Genomic DNA, 27,916 nt, shown 5'->3' with positions numbered 1-27,916 from the left:
GTTTCTTTATGCTTTTGTTAAGTTTCCTTTTGTGTGACAGTAGGGACTGACGTTTATTGCAGGCCTTTATTTCCATCTTTATTCTCCACTGCATTCTGAATAGTTCTCAGAAAGTCAGCATGAAATATGGATACATTCCCAGACAGTACAAAGCAGAGGGGGAAATAGGAGGAGGTGGGAAAGATACCAAAAATCAGATGAAAAGAGCTTCAAAGATTCTCTTCCCTCACAGCTAAAGTTTCTAAAGGATCAGAAGATGAAGCAAAATATTAAGGTCATCCTACGAATAACCACGCTGGATACTGGAATTGGATATCAAGGATGGACTTTAGAAAAACCGACCAGGTGTTAAGTGGTCATAGCTGTGGCGCGGCCTGAGCCGGGTGTCGCCTCAGGCGCGGTCCGGGCACTGCAGCGGCCGAGCGAACGTGCACTGGACATCCCCAGCGGAACGGCGCCGCAGCCGCGGCACCGGCGGCGCGCGGGCCCCGGGATTTCCCGCGGGAACCGCTCGGCACGGAAGTGACGCGCGGGCGGGAAGCGACGGCGGCGGCGGGGCGGCCATGGACAGCCGCCTGCAGGAGATCCGCCAGCGGCAGAAGCTCCGCCGCCAGCTCCTGGCGCAGCAGGTACGGCCCGAGCGGCCGGGCGCTGCGGGCGGGGGCCGGGCTGGGCTGGGGGCCGGGAGTGACTTTGTGTTTGCCGCCGTGCAGCTGGGGGCCGAAAACGCGGACAGCATCGGCGCCGTGCTCAACAGCAAGGATGAGCAGCGGGAGATCGCGGAAACCAGGGAGACCTGCAGGTCGGTGATGGAGGGCGGTGGCTGTGCGCTACTGCGTGCTCGATAGGAGCACTGGCCCGGGAGGTGCGATGGGGTTGCACTCGGTGAAAGGAAATTCAGTAATCAAATCAGAGCCGCGACTAAGGCGAGTAGGGTCTAGTTATTCTCGTCTAAGAGGAGATTGGAAATACAGGTTGGCTTTTGTTTCTGGTGTGAAAAAGCTACTGTGTAGGAAAGCCGAGATCTGAATTTAGAATGGGCCATTGCTTGGGTCCCAGAGCCTTCATGCTTGTGCTAAGCACAGTTCCGGGCAGTTCAGTTCGAAAGTTCTCATGAAACTACGGATACGTCTAGGACAGAGCATCTACTGCTTATCAATTCTTACATATGTGTGAACAGGCTTAATTTTGTAGACAAATTGCTCTGACGTAAAACAAGCTGTACCTTCTAAAACAGAAAAATGAGAAATGGAAGGGAATTAGCTTAATTCTCTGGATATACTGCATTGGTTAAAATAAGCTGTACTTTTGAGAGCAGAAAAATGAGAAAGTCAAAGGAATTACTCTTTTCAAGAGTTGTATTCTTAATAAGTTGTGCTGAACTCAAATATACTGAGAGAGGAATAGCTTTTCATGTATGATGTTTTGAAATCGTTTCAAATATGTAGCATGCAGACAAGATATATTATCAAAGATTCCTGAACACTTCTCTTTGGAGATGGAAACTTTTTTACTAGGATTTTTTGGCTTTTCATAGGGCTGCTTATGATACTTCTGCACCAAATGCAAAACGTAAATATCCAGATGAGGGAGAAGCTGATGAGGAAGAGATTGAAGAATATAAGGTAAGAAAAAGAGGAAAAAGTTACTTTTCTCTGGTGTCGTGTCCCTGAGGTACTTAAAAAATTTGTGTGCCTGTTAAAATAAATGTGATGTGTATACATCCTTTAATATGTATGTTCCACAGTGGCATCTCCCTTTATGCCTTCCACTGCAGAAGTGTAAGAGAGAGGACATAGATGCTATGTGGTTCACCTCAGGTGTGACCTAGGTACATTGAACTGTACACTCACCAAACTCCAGTGTGTTGTTAAGGAGGCTTAATTAGTGCTGCTCCTCGGAGGAGGCAGGCCTGGAAGTAAGAGTCCACAGGGAACAGCACTGAGCCATGGCTGGCTATAGGAGGAAGCAGTAAAATGTATATGTGCTTGGGAAAACGTGGAAAGAATTTCATTGTGTCAAAAGGAAAGCCTGTGGTTAGCAGCAAGCACAGGCCATGGGCTGAGACAAGGGAGGCTGAGAGTGTCTTCTGGCCCATCTCTGCAGTGCCAAGGAATGCACTTCTGGATGAGTGGAAGCAACAAGGGATCCTAAGGGAATTGGAAGTAAGAGGCTTGGTTCGGGATGTTCTTTTAAGTGTCCAAAATGTCCAGGAAGAGTTAGGTAAAGAAAAACAAACCAAAATGCCTCCATGGTCACTGATGTGTAATACTCTCATCCTAAAGCTATATGACAGCTTTCTCCTCATGTGATGTTTTGGCCAAGATAAGAGATAGAAAGAGCTTAAACAAAGGTATGACTATGATACAGCTGTCTTTATGATTTGGTCTGAGATCTGGTTGCAGTGTATGGCCTCCTCCCTTTTTTCCATGTCCTAATAACCTTGTTTCTGTGGTTAAATCAAATCAATGTCAGTGTGTTTATGAAATAGTTCCGTGTCTGCTATTCTCTTGGATGCCTGAAATAGTAATTTTTAAAATACAAATCCTTCATCATGTTACATTTGTGTTCAGGTTTGTAATTCTTCCTGTAATAATGCCTACCTTTTATCTTACTAAACCAAGAAGTTAAAGTATGACAGGATGGTTTTTGATGGTTGATTTTGAAAGTCTTTCTGTGAAGAGACAGACATTATTTTTAACATGATAAGTGTTAGTCTGTATATCCTGTTTAGTAAAGGAATGGTCACCATGAGTTAGAAGGCTGTTTGTGAAGCAGTGTTTTTATTCTTGCATTAGTGATCAGTTAATATCAATTAATTTTACTTCTTCACCACGTATATGGTTAAAGAACTAAATTTTAATTACCTATAAAGTATAGGTGGGTAAATTACTCAGGTTGGTAAAGTACATGAATCTTATAATTAAGATTTTCTTAATCATTGTGGAGAAGACTTACCCTGAGGTGGGCTGTGACCACTTGTAAGTGGCCAGACTTTTTCTATATTGTTGAAATGAAAGAATATTTTAATAACAGTAGCTTAGACAAAATTCAGTCGAGCAGATAAACAGACTTAAGAAACCTGAAACCTCAGAGTAGAACATCTATTGTGGAGTCATCAGCTGTTTCCTGCAGGCATTGCTAATTCTCTATTGGCAAGGAGATAAGAACAGTAAAATTCCATCTGCATTTTCCCAATCTCTCTGAGTCTGCTTAAATTTAGTCCTGTAATATGAACTCATACTGGATCCTTAAGGTGTCAAGCCCTGTTGTATTGTGTTTAATGCAACTTAGACAAAAGCAATAATAGACTTAACTAGAATTGTTGTGGACAAGTTTTTCAAGTTTGCCAGTTTTGTTTGGAAAATTAGAGGCATTTCTGATGTGAAGGGACTTGTGTCTGTACCCCTGACTTGCAGTGTTGAGTTCTATATGATGGGATCAGGTAATTCTTCTGAAATTATTTAAAATTTCTGTGCCCTGGCTTCAAATTTGTTGGAAGTGAATATACCCTCAAACCTGCGTGAGAACAGTTTCTAAGATAAAAGGTGAAGTATTTTACTTTTCTCAACCATGTAGGAACATCTGATGCAAAACAAGAAAAAAATCAATGTGTTTTAATTTTGGTGGGGTTTTTTTGTTTGTTTTGTTGGGTTTTTTTTGGTTTTTTTAAAATTTCTATGTGTCTGGTTTTGTTTTTTTCTGTAGAATAGGTGTGAATTTATAGTGGTAATTCTTCATAAGGCCCAGGCTGATGTGAGAACAAAGGGCAGCATTGACTCTAGTCTGGCAGCTTGACTCCAGTCTTGGAGCCTGGCTCTGCCTTGCCAGCCTTGGGAGGTGGGTGATAGGAAAAAGATGCACTATTGGAAAAATGAATAATGGATTTTTTAAAGTCAGAAAGTTCAGTTGTGGTTCTGGAGAGCTCCTAAAATACTTTTTTCTTGTGGAATTGTAACAGTTGTCCCAGGGTTAATTGGGTTCCATGGTCTGTATTTGGAAATGAGATATAATTGGGATTAGAATCTCTGCTGCCACTGTGAGGCTTTTCACCACCCTCTGGGAGCTGCGAGTGCTGTTCCACCTGTTGCCTTCCCCAGGTGATTTGACTCCATGGTTTGAACCTGTTTGAGTGTCTGGTGTGGGGAGTACAAAACTGCTTGTGGTTCTGTTTTGCTATCTGCTTAGAGACTGCCCTGTTCTACTTGGTTTGTGCAAGCAGAGACCTGCAGGCTCGGGATGCTTCCATGCCATTGTTGTGGAGGCTGAAGGAAGCTTACTTGGTTGATTCATGGATTCCATGTATCTCCAGTCATTTAAAACAAGCTATGTTGGAATATTGTGGGGCATTTCTGTTTCCCTAATGCAGCAGCTCTATAGCAGATGCTTTGGAAAACACAGATGATTAATGTACAAGAACCTTGTATCTTGTGTTACTGCTGGTGTCGTTGTGTCTCTGCTGTGATTGTGTCCTTTCCCTTTGAAAGTTGGTGGTGTGGGCTTTTGTTTGTGACCACAAGACTTTTTAAATTATTTATGAAGGCGAAATGAGAATTGGGATCACTCAGGTGTCTAACTGGTACTTGTCATCAAAAGACAAAAGATGAAAGAGGGAAACAGATGTAACTTATGATGGCATAAGCATTTTTAGTAAAACTCAGGCCTTCAGCTTTTTTTTTTTGGCCCGAATAACACTTGCTGCTGCTGGCTGTACATTTCTTTTCCTTGCAAACACTCTTGCTGTTTCTGATTGCAATCTTTTTTTTTGATCTGGTTAAACAGACAAGCAAAAAGACTGTGTATCTCTAAGTTCATCACCTGAATAGGGAAGAGGAAGCTGTGACCTATCACATCAGACATTTCAGAAGTTGGCCTAAAGCTCCACCTTGGAAATAACAGAAGCTTACTTGAAGATTTTGACATTTAGAGGGACCAAAACTGGGAGGGACAGCACTTAATTTTTTATTCTGCATTCAGACAGCTTATGTAGCATAGGGTAAATACAGCTGTAACAATATGGCAGATGTTATCAATTTAGTAGTTCTTCAGTTGTACTTCTGTGTTCTATAAATCTATTACTGGGTTGATCCAGGATTAGTGCAAAGGTAGAAAGTGATGTGAAGTGAGTCTGTTCTCTCTGAGTTCTGTGTTGGATGTTCAGAGTATGTCAGTGTAACAGATCTCTGAATCCCAGAAATCTGTCGAATGAACAGTTGGTGGCTCTCTAGTTTTAATATAAATTCTGGGGCTATAGAAGAAAAATGTTAAAGTTACATTTAAAGACGGTCCAGATTAAATACTGACTTGTACCATAAGATGTTTCTTCAAAGTGTGGACTTTGCTAAGGCTGGAAAGTAAGAGATGACTGTGTGGATATAAATGCTCAGTAGTTTTGCTGCAGAAGAACATCAACAAAATATACACTTTCAGTCCAAAAAATAAAAGTTCTGTGGGACAAAAATGTAAAGTTCTATACCTTGTAAAGAACTGTCAGAGGCTGGAAGTGAAGGGGTTCTTACTTCTTCCTTCTTTCAGAGGCCTTTCACAGTAACACTTTCCTTGTTAGTGAGAAAGGTGCAGATTTTTTGTGGAACAGGTAGTTTTTTTTCCCCATTCGCACAGTGGAGCTGGATCTGCTGTTTGTAGACAGTCCACTTCTCCTTATGATCTGCTTCTTAAGGAAAGGACAGAAACAGCTTGATCTCGTATGCACACTTGTAATACCTGCTTTATTTCCAAGGATGAAGTGGAGCTGCAGCAAGATGAAGAAAATCTGCCCTATGAAGAAGAGATTTACAAAGATTCCAGTACCTTTCTGAAGGTGAGCTGCTTTTGCAATTGGAAATGTAGTCAAAGCTGGCCTAGTTGTCTTAAACTGTTTCTGCAGCTGATGGGGTCTGAAATACAGCTTTAAAGGCTGAAGTAGTGGCTCGGAACTCACGGGTACAGAAGTTGCCTGTGCCAGATCTGACTGTAGCTGGTGTTTGCATTATTCTGAGGGACCTTGCGATGGGCTGCAGGAATGGTGGGCCAGGTTTGGAACTAAAAGGATGGTCTTGACCAGTGAAACTTGGAAAGGCATGTTGAAAAGATAATCTGCTCCTTTCTCATTTATCAGACTAACAGATACAATGTGTCTGTGTATGTCCAGTCATCTCCTGTTGCTCTCACTGAACTTCTTCCTGTTCTCCAGGGCACTCAGAGCTTAAATCCACACAATGATTACTGCCAGCACTTTGTGGATACAGGACACAGACCCCAGAACTTCATCAGAGACGTTGGTATGTCACAGCCAGTTACTGTTTGAAGATGACTCATTTGATTCAATAGCTTTTCTTTTTCTTCCCCTTTTGTAATTCCTTACAGTTTCTGGGAACTGTAGATACACAAACTCTTCCTAGTTTTTTGTCTCAGTGTGCATAGATATCATTATAGGCGTCTACATGAATGGTTTTATTTTCAGTTACTTAGGAGGTCATTATTATCAAGGCTGCTCTTACCCTTGGTTTTACTTGGAAGTATTTCACCAGGAAGGTTTTTTTTTCCAATCTAAGTTATTTTGATTCCAGAAAGTAGAAGAGTTTAATGAGATCTTGAAACCTCTGGAAGTTTACAGTTCACCTGTGTACTGGGCTGTATTGCCTCTTACAAAAGTAAAGTATGGGAAATACTGACATTGAAGTCAGGAAGCAATATGGATAATGTGTCTCAGCTAAATTATGTCACTGCTCCTTAGAATGCCCAGGTTTAGAGGACGTTGCTTTTCAAGTTTACATGTATCCAGACATAACTTACTCTGAAATGATGCTACACTGGGCCTGAACTTAAACTTGCTAAAACTAAGGCACGGTTTGGTCCTGTTTCCCAGAATAGGTGCCTGGCATTTGTTTTTTAAAAGGAGCAGAACTTCTCCCTCTGCAGTTTTATGCAACAATTTTCTGTATTTTATTAAGCGTAAGATTGCCAAGGCAAGGGGGTTTGTTATTAGATGGCAGCCCAAAGAGGTTTGGTTTGCCTCCAGAGGCTTCTAGTTTATTCTTCTCTATATTTTGTGAATGATGCTGTGAAACACATCTGGATGTTTTTAAAGAAAAATGGGCTGTTTTGACTCAATTGGATCTTTATCTCAAAAGCCCTTGGCCTTCAGAGTTATGTACTTGAGGCAGCTCTACACTATTCTTGGAAATGAGTCTGGAGAAACAGCAGCCCTTGTTTTGTGCCATGACTTCTCTGCTGTGTCATGGGTGGGGAAGGGACAGGACACAGAGCAGGTGTTGGTGTGGAGATGAACCCAGGTGCAGCAGCAGCTGGGCCAGAGCCTGCAGCAGGGCTGAGCTGTGTCCAGCTGCACGTCGGTTTCTACACCATGACCACTACTCTGCTGAGGTGCTACATGTTAGTGAACGTGGCCCAAAGAAAACAAGTGGTTCTAAGAGAACACCCAGCTGTATCTTTCTGATGTTGCTGTTGGAAAAGAGGGAGAGACCTGTGGGTCTGTGTTTGGTTAGTTTGGGGGTTTTTGTTGAAAATTCTCTTGTGTCTATTGCTTAACTGCTGCTGCTGCCAAGGGGTTTTGGACTCACAATGGTTGGAAGCAGCACAGTGGTGGAAATCAGGAGAACCCAGCAGTAGCTTTAAGCTGTTTACATATGTAAGGAGAAGAATGAAATAACTTTGGGGTGTGTTGTGCACAAGTAGCAAGAGATAATAAAGATTAGGTACTTTGCTTTTATCATTGCATTCCTAGGATTGGAACTCAGGAAGTTTGAAGTAAAATAAGGAGAGAGATGAAGGGTTCATAGGTTTGGGTGAGGCTTTTTCCACCGATTTATTAGTACCATTCCAATTTGTACTTTTAAATGAAGGTGAAGCCTTTGGAATAACTCCTACTTAAATAGAAGTGATACTGCTTGGGAAGCAGGAATGGCACTTTGTTGGTTTATGCTGAACCTGCTGCTGGCAGTAGCAAACCCATTGTCTCTAAGAGAGAATGAAATATATTTCAAAGTATATTTTCCTTTTTACAACATTTGCTGCAAAAGATCTAATGAGGGTTCTCTCCTTCGCATTCTGTGCACACAAAAGGTTGGAAAATGGACATCATAAAGCTAAATGTAGGAACGTGTTTGGATCTTCATGACTGCCACCACAGCACCAAATCTCAGTGTGAAGGTTGCCTCAGGGAATCAGCCACACCCCAGGTGCCACTTTGGAAACAGCTGTCAAAGATTACACAGACTATGCTGTGAATTAATGTTAATTAGATCTTTATAGAAATTTATGGATGTGGGAAAGCCAAAATAAGTTCTTTCATCATTCTGGCACTTTAAGTTTAAATTAAAGGTTGTTTCCTTCTGGTAATGTGAGTTGTGAATTCCTGATCCAGTGCAGTGCTCTAGAGAAGATCAGAGCATAGACACTGCATTAGTAACAGCCCTGATTAGCTGGGTGAGGGCAGGAGGCTTTTGTCAAGTACTGAGTGAAAAACTGCTTTAAAAGGTTTGCTTTGTTCTAACAAAAATTAAAATGAGGCTAAGTATTAACATTTGGACCTATTCAGAATACTGGACAATGCTTAACTGATAGAGATTTACTCTGTTAAGTAGTTGTTAACTTCATGTTTTCTTCTTCTTAGGCTTAGCAGATAGGTTTGAAGAATATCCAAAACTTAGAGAGCTCATCAGATTGAAGGATGAGCTGATATCTAAATCTAACACTCCTCCCATGTAAGTGTTCTTGTGGAAAATGCCTTTCTTCTCCAGACCTGTTTGAAGTTAGCTGTCTGCTTTGCAAATCTCTATCTTCAGCACCTGCTTGGAATTTACATTTTCTCTTTCTGTTTGTGTATACTAATGAATCAATTGAAGCATAGAAGAATAAGATCACTCTGATTTTGTTAGTTTAATGTAGATGTTTAATACAGTGTATAAACCAGATTTGCTTTCCAGTGTGTGATTATTTATAGTCTCTAAAGCTTTGATTTTTTTAAGACCAGATTGTCAACTGCAGGCTTTAATTTGGGAACTAAGAGAATATCATGTGGTGGTGAATGTCATGTTATCGTGTGGTTTATGATAACAAAAAGAGCTTTAAAAAAACTGCCTCTTAATATAACCTTAGCTTTTCTTGTAGCAGCTGGTTTTTGTATAGTGTTCAGCTCTTATCTCAGTGTCCACATCAATAAGTTGTTATTTTGGAGTTTAAGACAAAGATGTTTAGGCTGACTGAAAGTCATTTGTCCTTATTTTTGCTGAATGTCAGACGCAGCCTCAGTGTGCGGGGTGTTACTCCAGGGATTCAGACCTCTCTGAACTTAACTGGATGCCTGTCATGTGCAGTAATCTTGATCTGTACCACAAAAATCCACCTTGTTTACTGAGAGTCACATAAAATCCTATTAAATAGTTGTCTGGACAACTGAGTGCAGACTGCAGAAATTCAGCCTGCTCTTTTAAGCTAGATATGTTTTAGTCATAAAGTACAAAATGGGGAAAACCAGTAATCAAATGCTGCTATCTACACATGGAATCTTTTCCACACACTTTTTGGGAAGGGGAAGGTGGTGGTCTGTTGATCAGCTTTACTAAGGTTAAAGGAGTTTAGGGGAGGGCAGTGTAATTTTTTGATAGTGATAGAGCAGTGAGTGGTATGAAGGAGAGTTGTAAGAGTGTGTGTGAGCATGTATTTAATAGAATCAATGACAGGGGGGAATTTTGTTTGGTACAAGAATAGAGAAATACATGTATACTACATAAAAAGTAACAATGTTTCCAGTACTTAGAATCTTTGGAATAATTCTAAAAATATGCCATTTTCCCAGTTAGCCAGGCAGTGAGTGTTTGCTTCTTAAATGTTTGTTTCTTCCTATTATAGTCCACGGGTATACAGAAAGGGCAGTGAGTTGGTATTGTTGTACAGTCTGCATGGTTATCTGTTTCCTGCTTGCTAAGTTAGAAGCCTAAAAACTGCTTATTAAGATTACTTAAAAAACACAATGCAATAGCATCCAGCCTCGATTAAGTGAGGATGTGTAATGGATCTCCTCTGGATTTAGAGCATTTGAGATGTACAACCCACCCAGGAGATCCTGGCTGCACAGAAGTGCTGTGTGGAGTGTAGTTCTCAGGCCACTGTTGCACCTTGTCCAAGCATCTGGCATCTTCTGTTTAAACAGGTATTTGCAAGCAGACTTGGAAGCCTTTGATATTAGGGAACTGAAGTCCAAATTTGATGTGATTCTCCTGGAGCCACCACTGGAAGAATATTACCGAGAGACTGGCATTACTGCCAATGAAAAATGCTGGACCTGGGATGACGTAAGTACCTGTTTTGCTCTGAAGAACATTTCATACATTTGTTTAAGCAAATAGTTTCAGGGTTTAATTTAGTAAATACAACTTTTTGTTCTCTCTGAGCCTGGCTGAAAACTTGAACCTGGTAATAGTGGGTTTTCTCTCTGCCCTTACCTTCACTGAGCTCGCTGATTTTTGGCTGTTAAAATACAGAATGTCCATTGAAAAGATTCCCTTGTTTCTTTAAATTCTTGAGATTATTTAGGCATGCTTTTTAGCATGCTGGTCTTCTCATTAAAAGTGCAGATTAGTTTGCTTTAGAGACATTCCTCCATTCTCCAAGTATTGATTGGGTAGGAAATTGCAATGGTCAAACCAGTAATAATCCCTAGAAACTTAACAAAATAGATAAACCTCACTTGTGGAAGTTTTTCTCTTGTATTTATTCAAAAATGATGCCTGGCAGTGGTGCCCAGAGAAAAAGCATTTCATCCAAACAGAAAAACTGGAGTGTGGGAGGAGGCAGGACTCATCCTCCTAGTGTGGAGATACTTCTTCTTAGAATGGCTCCTATTGCATTATTTTTCCTTGGAGTAGCATTGAATGAAGCTTGATTTGATGTGTTGGCAAGTTAGAGATTAATCCTTTCAACTTGTGATGACTAACAGATGCTTTGCATCAGAAGTTATTTCATGTTGAATGTTACTCATTTGCCATTGTTGAACCTCTGTTCTCATAAATTCTAGCTGCCTTTCCTGAAAGTGAAAATGGCGAGAATGTCTTTCCTATTTAGTGATGGGAATTAAGCTGAGATGTTGAGAATGTCTTCACAACCTTCATATAAGTACTTACAGAAAGGAAAAGAAACAGTACTGTTGCTTCTGTATTAGATATTTTTGCTGCCAGTGGAATGATAAAATGAAGTAGAGATTTGAGGAGAAGATCATGTGGGTTGTGTTGGTCTTTTAAGTCTAGAATTTCTTACACAGGTAGAATTTCTGTTTGAGATGGTTTCATGCCAGCCAGCAGCCCAGCCCCAGGCAGCCACTTGTTCACTCCTCCACCAGTGGGATCAGGGAGAGAACTGGAAGGGTAAAAGCTGGAAAACTCAAACCTTGAGACAAAGACCGTTTAATGGGGAAAGCAAAAGCATGCACACAAGCAAAGCAAAACGAGGAATCAGTTTCCTGTTTCCCTTGGCCTCCATTTGTGCTTCCTGATGTTTTCTGTGACTATGCCTGAAGACTTAGTATTCTTCCTGATGCAACTGGGGATTTGTATTTAATTCAGAAATGCTTTTATTGCACTTATTACTACTAGATCATGAAATTGGAAATTGAAGAAATTGCAGCCCCAAGGTCATTTGTGTTTCTGTGGTGCGGCTCAGGCGAGGGTCTGGATCTCGGCCGAGTGGTAAGATGTTGTTTTAATTCAATTTATCAGGGACAGGCTTAAGAGTTTATTTTTATCTTTGACTTTTCCCTGTATAGAATTCTCTGCCCTAACTACTGAGAGATGTTTTGTTACTGTGTTAGAGGATATGTGATTTTAAATGGCATTAACTGTTTAGATACTGTAAACGTCCAGCTGACTCATGGACTATGTGAGGAAGGATAATTCCTTGGGGTCGTGGTTTTGATGTATGTGTGTTGACAGAGGAGCAGGTTGCCAAGTTACAGCTTTTTTAACAGAAGTCTCAGTAGTTTTCTGCCAGAAATGTTCACACTAGCAGAAAAGTCCTGCTGTTTCATAAATGGAGATACAATTGTCATCTTTCTGCGTGCCAGGGAAATGCTGCTGGTGTTGGGGATGCTGCACTAAAGAATTCCCAATTGGCTCCTGCTGTGCTTAAACATTCTTAATTTAGTTCAAACAGTGCTTTCCATGAAAATAATTCACAGACAACTGTTTAAGGGCAGCCTGTGATACTGATCTGTTTGCTTTGGCTGGTGTTTTTTGGTCTGAAGTCAGCTAGATAGATTGGATTTGGTCATAGACAGATTTATAGTAGCTGGTCAGTCCTTGAATTAGAAAAGTCAAGGGCCTAAGTGAATATTCAGTTCAGGTCACTTGATGTTTTTGTGTACTGTTTTACTTGTTTATAACATTTAGTGTCTACGCAAATGGGGTTACAGAAGATGTGAGGACATTTGCTGGATTAAAACAAATAAGAACAACCCTGGCAAGACAAAGACTCTAGACCCCAAGGCTGTCTTCCAAAGAACCAAGGTAAAGGATTAGCTCCATTCTTCCTCTGTTTCCATTCTGCCTCTCTGTGCTGATGACAGCACCCAGTGTTGGTGACAGGCTTGTGAGAAAGCCAACAGGAGGACTTGCAAGTTCTGTTCTGCAAAGTACATTTATGGAACTAAAAATGTGGAACTTATGGAACTAAAGTTTATGGAACTTCTATTGCTAACTAAACTTGGCAATAGAATTTGACTAATGTCAATGTCAAAAGAAGTCTTTTAAATCTGTAGATTTTAACTGAATCTATTAATAAAAAATAAGTATAGAAGATCGTCTATTGGTTCTAAATGCACACAAGGTGTGCACCCAGAGCTTGGACCAGAGAGAGGTCTGGGGGAACCAGAGGATCTTCTGCCTTCTTGGAGGTGAATGTATAGTACAAGTGACAGAATGGGTCAGCTTGGTTTAACCAACCCCTTTTTTTTAAGGTGCTTTGTGGGGGATGTGTATGGAAGGAGTTGCAGAGAAAGTGTTGTAGTTTGCAACTCAAATGTCTGTTGATGAGAAACTTAGAGAAATGTAAACGGGACTCATAAATAATTGGTTTGGGTATATGTGAATGTAGCTGCAAGTTTACTGAGTACAGAGAGCTGATTGGCAATTTATTAATTTCAAGTTGTCAGTGAACATCAGGACTCCTTCCTCATTCATTTATCATTCATTAGCATTAAACATCCTCAAGTCTGTCTCAAATTGGCCATTGTTAGGAGTATAAACTTCCCTTTAGGATATCTGGAATCTTTCTTTGACTTGGATTTACATTAATCTGAAGTTTGTTTGAAAGTGTGTTGTATTAGTTCTAAATATTTATAAGTATAAATATTGTGTGTTTATTGCATATAGTATTGCAAATATGTGCAGTTTGCTCATGAGGGCAAGGTTAAAGCTAACACAGGAGGATCTGAGGGGACTTTATGTCTCTGTTTAGCAGAGAAATAGTTCCTGGTATGGGGGAATTCCTGTGTTTATTGTGGGAGAGTTGAGCTGAGGTCCCTGTTTGTGATAAACACTGAAAATGGAGTGAGTTTGCTCTGAACAAATGAACACTGTTGCAAGCTGTGTTTGCCAGTGCTTAGAGCAGTGTTCTGTTCTGTTTGGCTGAGGCATCTCTCCATGGATGCTCGGTGTTGTGCCACCTGTCAGAGAACCCCAGTATTTGTGAGTGACATACCGTGTGGTATGGAAGTAAAATGTTAGGGATAGTTCTCCTTAAGGACTAGACTGAGGAGGCTTGGCTTGGTGGGTGATTTGCTTAGCAGCACTCTGCCTTTCACTTAGGTAAATTGTAGGTCCAAACCTGTGCTGCATGAGTGCAGTACCATCTGCATAGGTTTGATAGGTCTGATGTTACACCTTTCATGTTTACCCACTAACTCTACAAACCCTTTCCAAAATTCAGGAATGATTATGTGCTCATCTGTGACTGTTTCCTGAGCCATCTGGGGGCACTTAATGAGTCAGAGCTTTTGATCCTGGGGAACATGACTCATCTGAGGTTGATATTCCCAGAAGCAGAGCTCTGAAATGAGTATGTAGGAGCCTCTTTTCATCCTGGAACAATCCTCATTCATGGGTGCCACATATCACTCACTCAAATGGGTCTGCAGTGTTGTAGAAGGAAGGAAACAACGCATGTTACAGCTCAAGAACACTTCTAATGCTGATGAGCTGCCTGAGAGTGATAGAAGTTGTGGGGTTCTATGCAGTGATATCTTCTAGAAAGGAATCTGAGGGGAGTTCTGAGGGTCACTTTATTAACAGAGGTACAGTATGGAAAAGTACATCTTATTTCCACTGTCTGTTTCATGACTGAAAACTTTTAAAATTGTTATATGAATAAAGTTAGGATCAGAATGCTAAGACAGGTATTAATCATAATTAATAACCTTTCTTTGCTCTTGCCATCACATTTTTCTCTTTTACCTTGTGGAGACTTCTCAGCCTTTCCAGCCTAAAGTTCTGTAATTGAAGAAGTCCACGTAGCTGACCTTGATTTGAGTTTTACCACCTCATAGTGTAGTTTATCCAGCTTAAAGTACTGCTCTGCTTTGTTCTCAGCTGGCTCCTTTGGTAGCTCCAGCTTTTCTGCTCTAGTTCATGTTTCAGACTTTTCTCTCCTGTAGGAGTGGGACGTGCCTAGAGCTGCCCTTGCTGTCCCTTGTGCCCACCTGGCACAGCAGTAGGTGTGCCACGTGACAGCTCTGTGTTCTGCAGGAGCACTGCCTCATGGGCATCAAGGGCACCGTGCGCCGCAGCACCGACGGGGACTTCATCCACGCCAACGTGGACATCGACCTCATCATCACCGAGGAGCCTGAAATCGGCAACATAGAGAAACCTGTGGAGATTTTTCACATCATTGAGCATTTCTGCCTTGGGCGACGGCGGCTTCACCTCTTTGGCAGAGACAGCACAATTCGACCAGGTAACTGCTGTGGTGTTTTTGATCAAGCAGGAATTCATTTCAGGGTCCTAAAGAGGTTTCCAGATGTATGTCACAGGTCAGACAGAAGATCTGAAGGAGATAGATTTTTGGTGGATATGAAGATGTGTCAGTCACAGTACTGTCGTTTAGAAAGTTTATGAGAACTAAAAGTTCTGTAATTTTTCCAGCAGGGAGATTTTTGTTAACCAGTATGTTTGCCTATCCATGTGTTTAATTCATCAGTGAACATAACAAAATCCAGTTGAGATTCCTTTTCTCCTATATGTTTACGCTTTTCAGAAAAGTAATTTCTTTCTCCAACTGATTTTCAACCCCTATGAGTGTAATGCTTTTGCCAGTGTCTGAAGTTGCAGTATCTCACAATGGGTGCTGCATCTGGCATGATGCAAAATGCAAGAAATACATGGATCAGGACACAGTGTTCGGATATTCCTTCAGTGCTGCTGCCAGTGGATTCCTATATGTCAGTGTCTCACAGGATCAGGTTGCTCTGCTTGAACTTCTGTATTTTTTAAAAACACTGTTGTGGTGTAAGGACAAGTAAGAAGAAGGAGTAGGGGTTTGTGAAAGAACAGTGTGAATGTTGCCACAGCCATGTGTAATAAAAAATTAAAAAAGAAAAAGGAAAACAAGTTCATAGAAATAACCCAGTTGAAATCTTAACTTTGCACCAACTCTAGAGGTGACTTTTCATTCTGTTCAGTGCCGCTGATGTGTAGGTGAGTGTTTCTCCCTGTCACTTAAGTGTTCATTTACTGGGAGAAATTTAGCTGTAGCCTTGAAGCCTGAAGTTTGTTGTTGTTTCTGCTGACTGTGGTTTTGTTCCCGAGGTTGGCTGACAGTGGGACCTACCCTCACAAACAGCAACTTCAACGCGGAAACGTATTCCTCGTATTTCACGGCTCCCAATTCCCACCTGACCGGCTGCACTGAGGAGATCGAGAGGCTGCGGCCCAAGTCCCCGCCACCCAAGTCCAAGTCTGACCGGGGTGGGGGTGCTCCCAGGGGAGGAGGAAGAGGAGGGACTTCAGCAGGACGAGGAGAAAGGGGCAGGGAGAGGAACAGAACCAACTTCCGTGGTGAGCGGGGCGGCTTCAGAGGGGGCCGTGGAGGGACCCATCGAGGGGGCTTCCCCACCCGTTGAGGAGGTGACGGCTGCTTCCCTGCCTACGCCTTGTCTGGGAATCTTTCCCGTAGTCTTGTTTTTCCTACAGTGAATTCCTCTGGGGACTCAAGCTAGGTGACTTTTACAATTGTTTTTGGTGCACGCCGTTCCAGACAGTCAGCCTTGCACTCTGGCACAGCCCCTCACCTGGCCATGTCCTGCATGGGCAGCACTGAACTCGGAGCAGAGAGCACCAGCCCTTCACACCACAGCAGGATGGAAATGACCCCCGTGCTCTCCACTTAGGAACCGTGCAAGGAACATGGATTCCTCCTCTGTTTTTGGAGGTTTGGGTTTGGACTGACTTGCATTAATATGATGGAGCGGGCATGAAATGCAGTTCTGAATTGCATGGCCACAGCAGACTTGCTGTCCTATGGAAGAAAAATTGATGTGTCTGTATTGACACCTATTTTAACTTCTCTGAAACCAAGGAGCAAATCAAATAAATAGAATTCTATTTTTTCTTATTTGGTTTAAATTTCCCAAATTATTCCTGGGAATAGGAAAAGGTTAATTTTTAATTTGTGGTATATATGCACTTCACCTGTCGTGTTAGTAGAGGGGAGAGTGATAATTCTGTGCAGCTGTGTGTTGTCCTTCCTGGAAAGCACCAAGTTGTGTATTTATGTGCACCCCAGAAGCTGTGCACAGGTCTGGGTTATTCCTCGAGTGGGGATTTTCCCCCAGTGTGTGTCTGTAACACCTTGTTCTGTGGGAGGGAAGAGCAGTGTCACTGCAGAGCAGTCCCAGAGATCCCAGTGTGAGTGTGTGATCCGGACACAGGAGCACTGATGGAGCCGAGTGCTGCCTTTGCCTGCAGGTGCTGCACACATTTGAGAATGGCTCTTGCTGCTCCAGTGCACTGTGGAAAGACAGTGACCCCCTTCCCTATGTACAGTGTCTGTTCTTAGCAAAACCACAACTCTGAGCTTCTTGTGCAGTTCTTGGTGGCTGAACAAACCTGGCTTTTGATGTCTCAAGGTCTTAGGTGTGAGTTTTGAAAAACTGGTTAAGTCTGAATGTTTCTCTTGAAGCCCAGCTTTTAGATAATTGTCCTGTAAAGTGGCAGATTATTAAACATGTTTATCAAAGCTGATTTTAAACATATTTGTTAATATTTTGTGGGTTTATTGTCCTTGAAATTTTGGAATTGCTAAGTGGTTTCCTTTGTGCTATTGTAGACAGGAACTGTTCTTTTGGTTTTGAAGATTTTGACGGGCTGGGAAACTCCCTGGCTTTGGTTGTGTTTAGCAGGGGATTGCTGTAGTGCCAGTGGAAACTGCCTGTTATTTACAGCTTGTTTCTTCCTCTGTCGTATGTGCACATCTGGAGAATGACTGGATTTGGGGAAAGGGAGTTTTAAATGTGATGTTTATCTGGTCATTGATGAAGTCTGCCACAGGCTATATGGAATGCATCTGAGAGAAGGTAAATGCCCTAGTAGGGACACCTTTTTTGTGACTTTTGCCTTAGTTATGTTGTTATTTGAAAAGTAAAGACACTTTACTTACGACCTTGCTTTTGTTCCAGGGAAGAATATTTTCTTGTTTTTCAATGAGTAGAAAACATTAATTTCCATTTGCCCCTTTTAATTATATGCCCAATACCAGTAGTTCAGAGAATGGGCTGCTCTTAACATACACTTAGGCTAAAGGGAAGAGGAGGGTCAAAAACAACTGGATCTGAAGTGCCTCTGTATCAGTTTGCAGAAGCTGGGGTGCTGCTCAAGACTTCACTGACTGAGGAACGTAGTGGCAGGTGATGGAGGTTTCTTGGTTCTCATCAAAACAGAAATAGCTCAATAACTAAGGAAAAAAATGAATAGTTGCTGTAGTGAGTGTTAGATTAGAGCTGTCTGGATTGGCCACCTTTGCGAGCAAAGTCTGATGTCCGTGTTGTTAACAAGCAGCTGATGATATGTTTTAATTGAGGTTAATGGACCAGGAACTTCACCTCTGCACTTGTCCTCCATGAAGACAACACTGCCCCTGCTCATCTGAAGGTTAAATTTCAGCAGTAGCGGACTGACAAAGGTTGTACAGGTAAGTCAGAGTAGTTCAGGTCTGCACGCTCCCAAATCTGGGTCCATGTCCTTGTGGGGACAGAGATGAGACTTCAAAGTACTGGAGTGAGTCCCACGCACTCCATTAGACTGCAAAAACATCAGGTCATTTTTGTAGTCACTGGGATTTGGACCATATAGAAATGGTGACTAGAGATGAAAAGCTTTTAATCCCATTAGTAGTTGGCAGTTAATTTCTCACTTGTAACACTTCTAGAGCAAGGGGAGGATAAGACTCGGAATCACTGAGCTGATGAGTATTTCATTTGCCACATGTAAATGAAGACTTCTTTTGAGCATGCTCTCCTGGAAGATAAAAAGCCTGATGAGTTTCTTCTTTCCACTTGTATTAAATGCATAATTCCTCCAGTCTGATTTGCACTGCCTGTCTAGACCTTGTCATGTCTTTCCATTCGGGAACAGGCTTAGAGTCCTTGGATTATCTTGCATCCTCTGAATTCAGTGAAGAATTCAACACCTGCACTGACAAGGTGCTCAAAATGTGTTGGCATTTGGCTTCAGAGGGAATATAAGACATTGATCACGTGTAGATCACTGTGTGTAAATCAGCCATCAGCTGGAGAATTCTGTGAACTCTCTCACAGTACTGTTTTGGTTCCAAGAAGCTGGCTGGAATGCTGGTGTGCTGTGCAGGTTGGCAGTCAATGCGCTCAGGGGGTTGAGGTTCTTCCCTAGCATCAGTTCATTTTGTGTGTTCATAGGTGCTGAATGCTTTCTCCAGAGGAGTAGAATTCAGGTTCCAAACCTGAATGAGCAGTTTTGAGATGATCATGGAAGTTAACTGGCAGTAAGTAATGGAATTAATTTTAGAATTCAGCTGGTTTTCCGTGCCCTGCTATAGAGTTTAATAGCCAGAGAGCACTCTAGAAAAGGATACGTGAACATTTCAAGACCATTGCATTGAAAAAAATCTCCAAGTCCTTTGGCTTTTGAAAGATACATCGAGTCATTTGAAAGTAACAGATAAATGAACCCACTCTTTCTGTATATAGCAGAAAAGGTATTTTCTCCTTGCAAGATTACTGCAGTTGGCAACTTTATTGCTTTAACAGAAATGGCAACTGTGTAATTGGCTCAATGTTAATTTAAAGTGGAAGAGAATTGCACTAATCCTTTTCATAACAGCATCATTTTCATGGGCTGAAATGAAAGCAGTGGGCAAGTTCTATGAAACAGAAAGTAATTTTGAGTATAATTAATGCAGCAATGAAAACAGCAAAGAAAAAGGGCCAAATTTGTGTAAATCTGAGTTAAATACTCCAGTCTTGCAGTTTATGGTGAAGCCAAGCACTGCACTTGTAGTATGTCTGTGTGATACTTGTCACTGTCAGGACTGCTGTCACCATGGGCTGCTTTCTTCACTGTGATGTCTTCCTGTAGGTAACACTGCCCAGGCAGGCCAGAGCTCTGCTGCAGTAGCTCTGCCAAGATGAGCAGCTTTGGCTTACCTGAGCTTGGTGCTGAACAGCCCCTCTCTGGGACACTTCCTTCACTCGGGTCATGTCTTCTCACCACAGTCATGGGTGATAACAGCAGAAACACACTGAAAATGCTGAGGCCATGTAAGCTGCCTCTCTTGAGAGGCACAGTAGGAGAAGGTGACCTACAGTGTACTCACTGCTGGATGTCATGGCCATAGAACCTTGGAGAACTTGGGATGTATGACATAAACACACACAGAGATTATATTTAATAATTGCTCATTTCTTTACACAAATGTTGCTGGTGTCATTTTACAAATGAAATACTTTTTACAGGGTAATGTCTACAGCTAAAAAGTGCTCGTCTTGGCAGCTGAATTCAGGCCAAGGACCCTTTTGTAATACAGCCACTTAATTCAAGAGCTCTTGGTCCATCTCAAGAATGACTCTATAGATAAGCTGTTGAACAAAAAACTATGCATTTTGACTGCTTATTGTGGATATTAAATAATTAATATAAGTAGCAACACTAACATGTTTAAAGGCACTTTTTTCTTTACTGAGGCTTAACCTTACTTTTGAGTGTTTTTTGGCTTTCTTTGAAACACTAATTTATTTAATAATAGTTTTTCAAGCTTGGCAAAGTTCAAACCTCACGTTCAGCGGCACTACTCCTAAAGAGACAGAGACTGATGACATATCTGAGGTAAACAGCCATTCCAAAGGCTCTGGCTTTCCAAATTCTACCTTCAATATTGGTATTAGCAAAGGCTAGCTTTTCCAAAGCAGTGACCATTGATTAAATTAGTCATGGGAGAGGAGGTCACTGTAACTGAACTGTTAATAAACAAGAGACTTCATAGCACCACAAATAACCTTTGGTTAATCTGTCAACTATCTCACAGCTAATCTGTCACAGAAATTTTGAGGGACAGATTTTTATGAGTTGTGTTGGGAATATTCCAGTTAGCAAATGTACCAAATAAAGCATAACCTGTGCAATTTTGAAAATATAATTAAATAGTACGCTCAGCTAATTGCTGCCCCCAAGTGGACAGAATTGTACCATAATAGTGTGACATCATCTGCCAAAGGTGGCAAAAGGATTGTTTACTGCTCTTCCTGTGATCCCTGCATTACACTTACTCTAGTCCAGTTACAAATCTGAGGCGTTTCTGTCTCCTGGATAACCCTGGCTGTGGAAGAGTCCTTAGAGCTTTACTTCTGTATATAGTAACACTTGTCCCTTCCAGGGAAAAGAGGATTTACTCTACAGAGATTTGCTTCACAGGAAGGACTTTGAAATCCTTCAAACTGGACTACCTTTTTATTGCCAATCTGGTTAAACTCCATGTCCTCACTTAGAAAAAGAAGTGTTTTGTCTTTTTTCCTCCTCTGTACAGATTCTGATCATCTTTCCCAGCTCTGGTACAACTTATGACTAGCAAAAGGAATAATTGAGAATTTTCTAAATTGTCTTTTAAGAAAGGTATGCCATATATGCTCTTAAGTATTGGTAGTCTGAAATCTGACAATTCATGTAGAGAGTCACGACTCCCAGCAGATTAATACCTGAGTGCAGAACTCCCTATTCTACAGCTTAAGAAGTAAGCAAAATACTCAGGGAGAGGTGGGATCAAATGAAACTGTACAAAAAGAGCACAGAAAGGGGTCAGTAAAGCACAGCAGAAGGCCTGGGTCTGGTGGAGCCGTGAGCCAGTCTTCAGGCATCAAAAACTGTCCCTCCTGCAAAGGCAAAAAGGAGCTGAACATTTTACTCGAGTTGCCTTAACTGAGCAGCTGGCTGATCTCTTTGTGAATGCACACGAGGAAGTCCACATACGAGGCTCCTCCGTAAATATTCTTGTCTTCTACTAGGAACTGGCGGAAAAGCATCTCTGGCTGCTCCCGCTGCTTCACTATCATCAGCTGGAAAGATAAGAGATACAGGCAAATAATTTTAGGAAAACTGTACTGCCATCTACATCCTATGTCTCCTAATGGATGCTCTTGAGGTGGGGAAAACCCCCAAAACTAAAAAATCTCCACATTGCAGAAGCTGGAGAGACTAAGTGAATTGAAGAGTGCAGAATAAAATGGTTACCTTTGAAACTTGACTACCTTTGAAAATCAGTTTTGATTGAGAATAAAGCACATTTGAGATGCCTGTGCCTACAAATCATGATGGAACTCATCTACATGCAGGAAGACTCCCGATACCTTTTACAGCCACTGGTAAGTTTTGGCAAAGCCTGAAATATTTCTTTGAACAAGTACAAGGAATGAGTTGAGGCAGAAAGCAGTTACCTTCATAGTGTAGGGCTTTTGGCTCTGGATTTGTGCCAGGATATGCTTCAGTTTCTTAGAAAATGGATTGTCCAAATCAGGCAGGGATGTCTGTCAGAAGGAAAAGAGATTGTAATAGTCCAGTCACATCTTTAACCAAGAGTAGCTGCTGACAGTCACATTCTGAGGTACTGTGGATTTCATACTAAACCAGGAAACTCCATCTCGCCTTGAGGACTCATTGTTCAGTTTAAAATAATCACTAGATGAAAATGCATCATCAGGAAAACTTAACCATTGCAAAGTCTTTTGTTCTAATTTTAGTAATACACAGTTGAAAGGATTTCAACATGTGCAACAAAGTTTAAGAAGATCAAAGAAATTGTGAAAGCTTCTGTCCTCTTAGTGTTCAGAGTGTCAAAGTGTTAAGTTTTATGTAACTTGAAGCAATTCTGGTGTCTAAACACCTGCTGGTCATCTGTTCTTGCTTTTAAGGCTGAAGGATGAATAAAGACCTCACTTGTTTCTCTGATTAGCATCTTGCCTTGCTAAATCCTCAGTTCTTAGTTTGCATCTACTCACGGCCTCGGTGCTGATGTGTGCGAAGGATGGCACGTTGAAAAGCCCCTGGATGAGCTCTGGGGACACACTGGCTCCCAGCCACAGGAACATGCTCAGCCCGTTGGCCAGCAGGAAGGCCCCTCCCTCGGAGAGGCGCTCCTCGGAGCAGCGGATGGCGGCTGGGACTGCGTCACTCTTCAGATCCAGGCTGTGCTGTGGGGCAAAAGACACAAGAGCTGTGGAATTGATTTGAAAAGTAACTATGCAAAGCCTTGGTACATCTTAGTGGTTCCTTTCCAGGTAAGAGGGGTTAGAAATTAAAGTGAAAAAAACCACCACTGACTCACAATTGGCAGCAGCAGTGGGTAGAAGAAGAGCTGTGTGTCGGCCACCCCCATGGCCATGACCAGCTGGCGCTGGAAAGCCCTCTCATCGGTCGGGATTTCGGGCCTGCCGGCCAGCACACAACTCTTCAACAGGCAGTTCATGTACACAGGCAGCACCTTCATCGTGTCTGGCAGGATCAGCTGAGAAAACAACACATTTAAAAAGAACCCAACAGAAATTATTTGCTCTATAAGTTGTAGTCGCTGTCTTGGCTGCTGTCATCTCCCTGTAACACTGTTAATTTTTGGGGCACTCTCTGGAGAATTAAGGAGAGAAACAGTGGTCCACAATAAGTAGCTCTGATTTTTGACATATTTGGTCCTCACCAACAATGAACAGTTCACTGCCCAAGCTTGTGGTTACTGCAGCACCTCTGGGATGGAAAAGCCTGAGTCTTTCTTTGAGTTGAATCACTAAAATGTGACTGAATAAATTGAATGGAAACAAATCAGTCACTTTGCTTAGTCAAAAATTAGATTACTACAACCATTTATAACAACATAAGAATTAAAAATGAAAGCTTTGTGAGTCCCTGCATAATTCCAGCAGGAAGAAAAGGGCTGGCTGAGCTCCTTGGTGTGACTATAGGCATCAGTTTCATCAGTGGCAGTGCCTTTTGTTCCAGAACAACAGTTTCTCTGTGCTCTAAGTGCCACCACTGAATCCCACTTGTCATTAATTCTATTTCAAAGAAAAGGACAAGTCTGTCCTGAAATTTTGCTTTCTGGCTCTCCTGATGTTGCAGGGTGGTTATGCACTTGTGGCAAAGCCCGTGTGGGTAGGACTGGGTGTGGGTTTTACCTGGCTGACAGCTGCTGGGCTGGCACAGTTCTTCTTGTAGCAGGCCAGCATGTGAGCAGTCTGATTCATCAGGATGTCCCTGACCGTCTTCAGAGGCTGGTTCAGAACAGCTTTAAAAGCTACAAGCACAGATTAAAAGTGTGTGTTAAAAAAGACACTCTCTCAAAGTATCTGTCTGCTGCTAGTTTCTGATTTTACACACCTGAGGGCTGAGGCTGCTTTTCAGCCTCTTCTACAGATATCCAAAAACCCCACCAAACCTCCAACACTGCAGCAGGATGTCCATTGCCACTTACTGCACCTGCCCTGTTCTGTGTATTACCTACACACAAGCATTACTTTTATGGCAGTTTGTCTACAACAGGCAATTATTAGTCTTTTCAATTTCATAATATTTCAGGAATTGCTCAGGTGTGGAGCAGCAAGTTATAAAAAATGATTTCCCACTAAGTAATTACTTCAGTCCCCTTTCCTTCCCCTTCGTCCATGCCAAAGTAAAAAAGGAAACAAAACTGGTCTGTTGCTGTACCTGATTTAGCAAAGAAGTTGATAAGTGCATCAGTCTCACAAGTCCTGTAGACATCAGCTAACTGGGAGCTGCAATTCAAACCGATGTTGTGTATGCGGATTCGCCTCTGCCCGCCCATCGAAGTGTACAGGACAGCACACTGCAACAGAGGCACAGAGTGTCACCACTGGAGCCACCTTCTCTGTGCACAAAAGGCACATGACACCTTCTGCAGCCAGGGCAGCCTGCCAGTGCTGCTGGCAGCTGTAGCACCAGCATACCTGTGGTTCTGAGGGACATCTATCAGACAATTTTATAAAATAAGTCTCATATTAACATCATAAAAGGTCCTACAGTCCTTAGAGGGGGAAGTGAGGTTTAGCAATAGAGCTGCTCTTGAATAGAGAGATCACAAGGACTGCCACAGCAATAACAACTGCTATATAAGTAGCAATGAATCTCTTACTCCACATAAACTTATTTACAGTGAAATGGAAAAAAATGAACAGCTGATGAGGTCTCAGTGAGTGTTTAGAAAGGATTTGGGTACCCCTGAATAGAACATGCAGCGCAGATGTAGGGGAACACACACTCTTTACTAGTGGTGTTTTGGCACAAGAGCCTGTGCCAGTTGTGCCTTGTTCCCATCACTCCTACACCATCACTTCTCTGCTCTTGCTCACTATTTTATGGTATACATGAATGTGGGTTTTTTACCTGAATTAAGGCTCCAGTGTCTTCATTCAGTTTGTCATCATGTTTGAACTCCACTGTCACTGCTTTGTCACAGTCAACTGCTGCCATCTCCACATCCGTGGTGTTGTTCATGTACATGGCCCCAAAGAAGTCTGTAGCCCTGAAGCCTGCAGCCAGATTCAGAGAATTTCATTTAAAAATGGCACATTAAATTGACATCGCTTACTGAAGCAGGAGCCATTTCCCCTCTGAGCTTTACAGCCACAGGAGTCCCAACAACTGTCCTTGCTGATGCATTTGTGAGAGCTGGAGAAAGGCAAAAGCTGTGACTTGGACACCCAGAGCTCCTGCACTGCTGGCTTGGCCTCTGGGTGTGTCCCTTTCTCTAGTACTTGCATTTGAGCTAAGAATGAATAAAAGAGGCTGGACAGACCTAAGAATGTCATTTGAGTATGAAAATGAAGGCACAGGTCAGTATCCAGCAGCAACACCTTTTTATACAACTTCCTTGCAGTCAACAGTGTGTGCAGAGTGAGCAGAAGCCTTCAGGCTTGAAAATCAATTATTAAGGAGGCATATACAGGAAGTACATGTGTGTGTGTGTACATATATTCGTATATCAGTAACAATATATACACACACAGCCATGGATTTCATCAGCCTATTAAATTAATTTTCAATTAATTTACAGAATGAAATTAAACCAGTCTGATCTTACAAGTGATTTGCATGGCACTACAGTATTTAAAGTTCATTCCCATGGGTCCTATTACCTGTACTTGTCCGAACTCTCATTGTTGCATCAAATCCCATCTTTTTTTGGACATCCTTCCTGAGGTCACTTAAAAACTGGGAGCTGTCGGTATCAAGCTGAAAACACCAAACAGAAGGTTCAGAGGTTCAGCACTGAAGGGCAGCAGCACAGCAGTGCCCCAACATCCCCTCCATGATCCCCATCTCCCTACAGCAAATCTGCTCACAGCTCTTGAGTCCTTTAAAAAGTATTTCCAATGTGATTGTTGTTATCAGAATCAGGTATATGCAAGTATCCACCACTCATCACTGGGCCTGAACATTAACTGGAACTTGCTGCACTTAACCTTTCAGCAAAATTCTAGGATGCCAGCCAGCTTATTACTACTTCAAGATCCAAACTTGAGCTTAACCTGCCGTTGTTAAATTTGAATTTTATCCCTTGGAATTGATAACCAGGTTTTCCAGACTCACTCTGCTTTTAAGCTAAATGTCCAAGCACACACTGAAATGAGATGAAAAACAATAGCAACCCTCCAGCTGTTACTGTCAGAAAGGCAGGAAACCTACACCACTGACCTGGAAATTGTTGTACTTGTACAGTGTTCCACCAGTGTACATTGTGACAAGGCCCATGGAGGCTACATCTATGTACTGATTTGGGAAGAGGAACAAATTCACACAGCAGCCACTGGCCACACAATCCTTGGCTAAGGCCTCATAATTTCCCTGTGGCTGGAAGAGGGTCTGCACAGGAATAAAAAATACAAGTTACCATCATATTACATATTAATCACAAATCAAAGGGCCAGGTGAAGACAAAAGGAAGAAGTGGAAGTTTGAAGTGAGGCATGGCTTTCATCAAAAACATGCTTCCCCCGCCCATGGATACAGGGAAGACCTCAGTATGTTCTTGGAGAACCCACCAGTACAGAGGCATCATATAACCAAACACTTTCTGTGTGAAAGAAAATAGATAAAAAAGGATCAATGCCCCATTAGAGACCTGCAATGTAAGATGCAGTCCCCTCTTCGCTCAGAGCAGAAAATACCTTTTCCTTATCTGTATTGAGCAGTTTTTTGTCATCTCTGTTTTTCAGCTTCCCTGGCGCTTCCGCAGTTGGCAGAGAAGAGTGGAAGATGAACAATTTCCCAGCACATTCTGCAGCCTGTTCCAAAGACACCACATTGGCACGTTTATTACTGCAGGGTTAACAGCCCATATTCACACACGGGGGGGCTCAGAGAACAGTGGGCCCTTCCTGCAAGCTCCTCAGAGGTCAGGAATTCAACTCCAGGCTTACAACCTGATGGAATAAGCCCCCATATAAAGAAGGGCTTTTCTCCCAGGAAGTAGCAGTCCAGCACACAGGTTTGCTGGCTGAGGTACTCCATCAGCACTTTGTCCAGAGGCAAAAGAGGAGCTCCTCTCTTGGAGACTTTCCAATTGGACACAAGCATTATGCAACAGGCATCCAAATACAAACACTCAGATTGGATCAAATTACAAGGAAATGCAGCTGAACAGAAAAATGCAGGTCAGGCACACTGGTCTTCCATGTATTTTTATAAATGGCTGACAATTCCACCCCTATAGCAGGTTCCACATTGAAATCTACACTGCCACAGTGCAGGCACAAAGCAGAACTCACCACGTTCACAAAATATTCCACCTGTCAAAATAAGCTGGGGCATTCTGGCAAAACCAGAAGTCTCTCTGCTATGGCAGAAACACAACTGAAGGCAGCACCTGACTTTTAAAATGGCTGAAATTTCACCCCTGGTATTTCAGGAACAGTTACTTTTGATCACCAATGACAACTTCTTTGGTTTCTTTGAAGAAGACTTCTGCTGAAGGCCGAAGACTTTCCAAATACCAGTTTGTCCTGATATGCATCAGGGATTAGTGATACTGCCTTGACAAAATTTCTAAAATATACTTTTTTTAACATAATCTGTTTATTCTTTTTAGACAAGAACTGTTTTCTTGAGCAAAGGTACTTGCAGATTAATAATTCAGGGAGAAAATCCTTACAAATTGTAACTTAAAAATCCTGAGCTAAATAAAACATTTAATTAAGAGCTGATTTCTTTAATAGCTATCATCAAAGGAAATTTATGATTATGGCCCTTTGATTTGTTTTGTAGAAGTCAAATATTAGGAAAAATCATTCAGATGTGCTTTGCACACATACCTGCTGGTAATATGAATAAATAACAAGAAAGCAGGTATTAAATAAATATAGAAAAAAAAATTGAGAAAT

At 41.9% G+C, this 27,916-nt stretch overlaps 2 protein-coding genes across 8 annotated transcripts in view; one reads left to right on the top strand and one right to left on the bottom strand.

Annotated features, from left to right (window-relative positions):
• Window positions 1-542: 542 nt before the first annotated feature.
• METTL14 (methyltransferase 14, N6-adenosine-methyltransferase non-catalytic subunit) lies at window positions 543-17,669 on the top strand. The gene is made up of 11 exons (XM_031504676.3): window positions 543-629; window positions 714-802; window positions 1,538-1,625; window positions 5,741-5,821; window positions 6,194-6,281; window positions 8,636-8,726; window positions 10,175-10,316; window positions 11,613-11,705; window positions 12,405-12,521; window positions 14,757-14,967; window positions 15,819-17,669. Exons 1-11 carry the CDS (start codon window positions 564-566, stop codon window positions 16,130-16,132), a joined length of 1,380 nt encoding a protein of 459 aa, XP_031360536.2. The 5' UTR covers window positions 543-563; the 3' UTR covers window positions 16,133-17,669.
• Window positions 17,670-19,160: 1,491 nt separating this feature from the next.
• SEC24D (SEC24 homolog D, COPII component) overlaps window positions 19,161-27,916 on the bottom strand; it is a 157,151-nt gene continuing 148,395 nt past the window's right edge. For all 7 annotated transcript variants that reach the window (XM_021554979.4, XM_085579331.1, XM_085579333.1 and 4 more), the window contains 10 exons: window positions 26,705-26,821; window positions 26,232-26,399; window positions 25,673-25,769; window positions 24,921-25,066; window positions 24,225-24,363; window positions 23,696-23,814; window positions 22,855-23,034; window positions 22,529-22,720; window positions 21,968-22,057; window positions 19,161-21,589 (listed from right to left, as the gene is read on the bottom strand). In XM_021554979.4, the coding sequence (XP_021410654.2) occupies window positions 21,449-21,589; window positions 21,968-22,057; window positions 22,529-22,720; window positions 22,855-23,034; window positions 23,696-23,814; window positions 24,225-24,363; window positions 24,921-25,066; window positions 25,673-25,769; window positions 26,232-26,399; window positions 26,705-26,821 (1,389 nt within the window). In that variant the 3' untranslated portion in view covers window positions 19,161-21,448. The remainder of the gene's footprint in view (window positions 21,590-21,967; window positions 22,058-22,528; window positions 22,721-22,854; window positions 23,035-23,695; window positions 23,815-24,224; window positions 24,364-24,920; window positions 25,067-25,672; window positions 25,770-26,231; window positions 26,400-26,704; window positions 26,822-27,916) is intronic.

This window comes from Lonchura striata, chromosome 4 (assembly GCF_050655825.1).
Source record: "Lonchura striata isolate lonStrDom1 chromosome 4, ASM5065582v1, whole genome shotgun sequence".
Taxonomy (NCBI): Eukaryota; Metazoa; Chordata; class Aves; order Passeriformes; family Estrildidae; genus Lonchura; species Lonchura striata.
The sequence above is the reverse complement of the archived record's forward strand: the minus strand, read 5'-3'. Positions and strand labels throughout refer to the sequence as shown.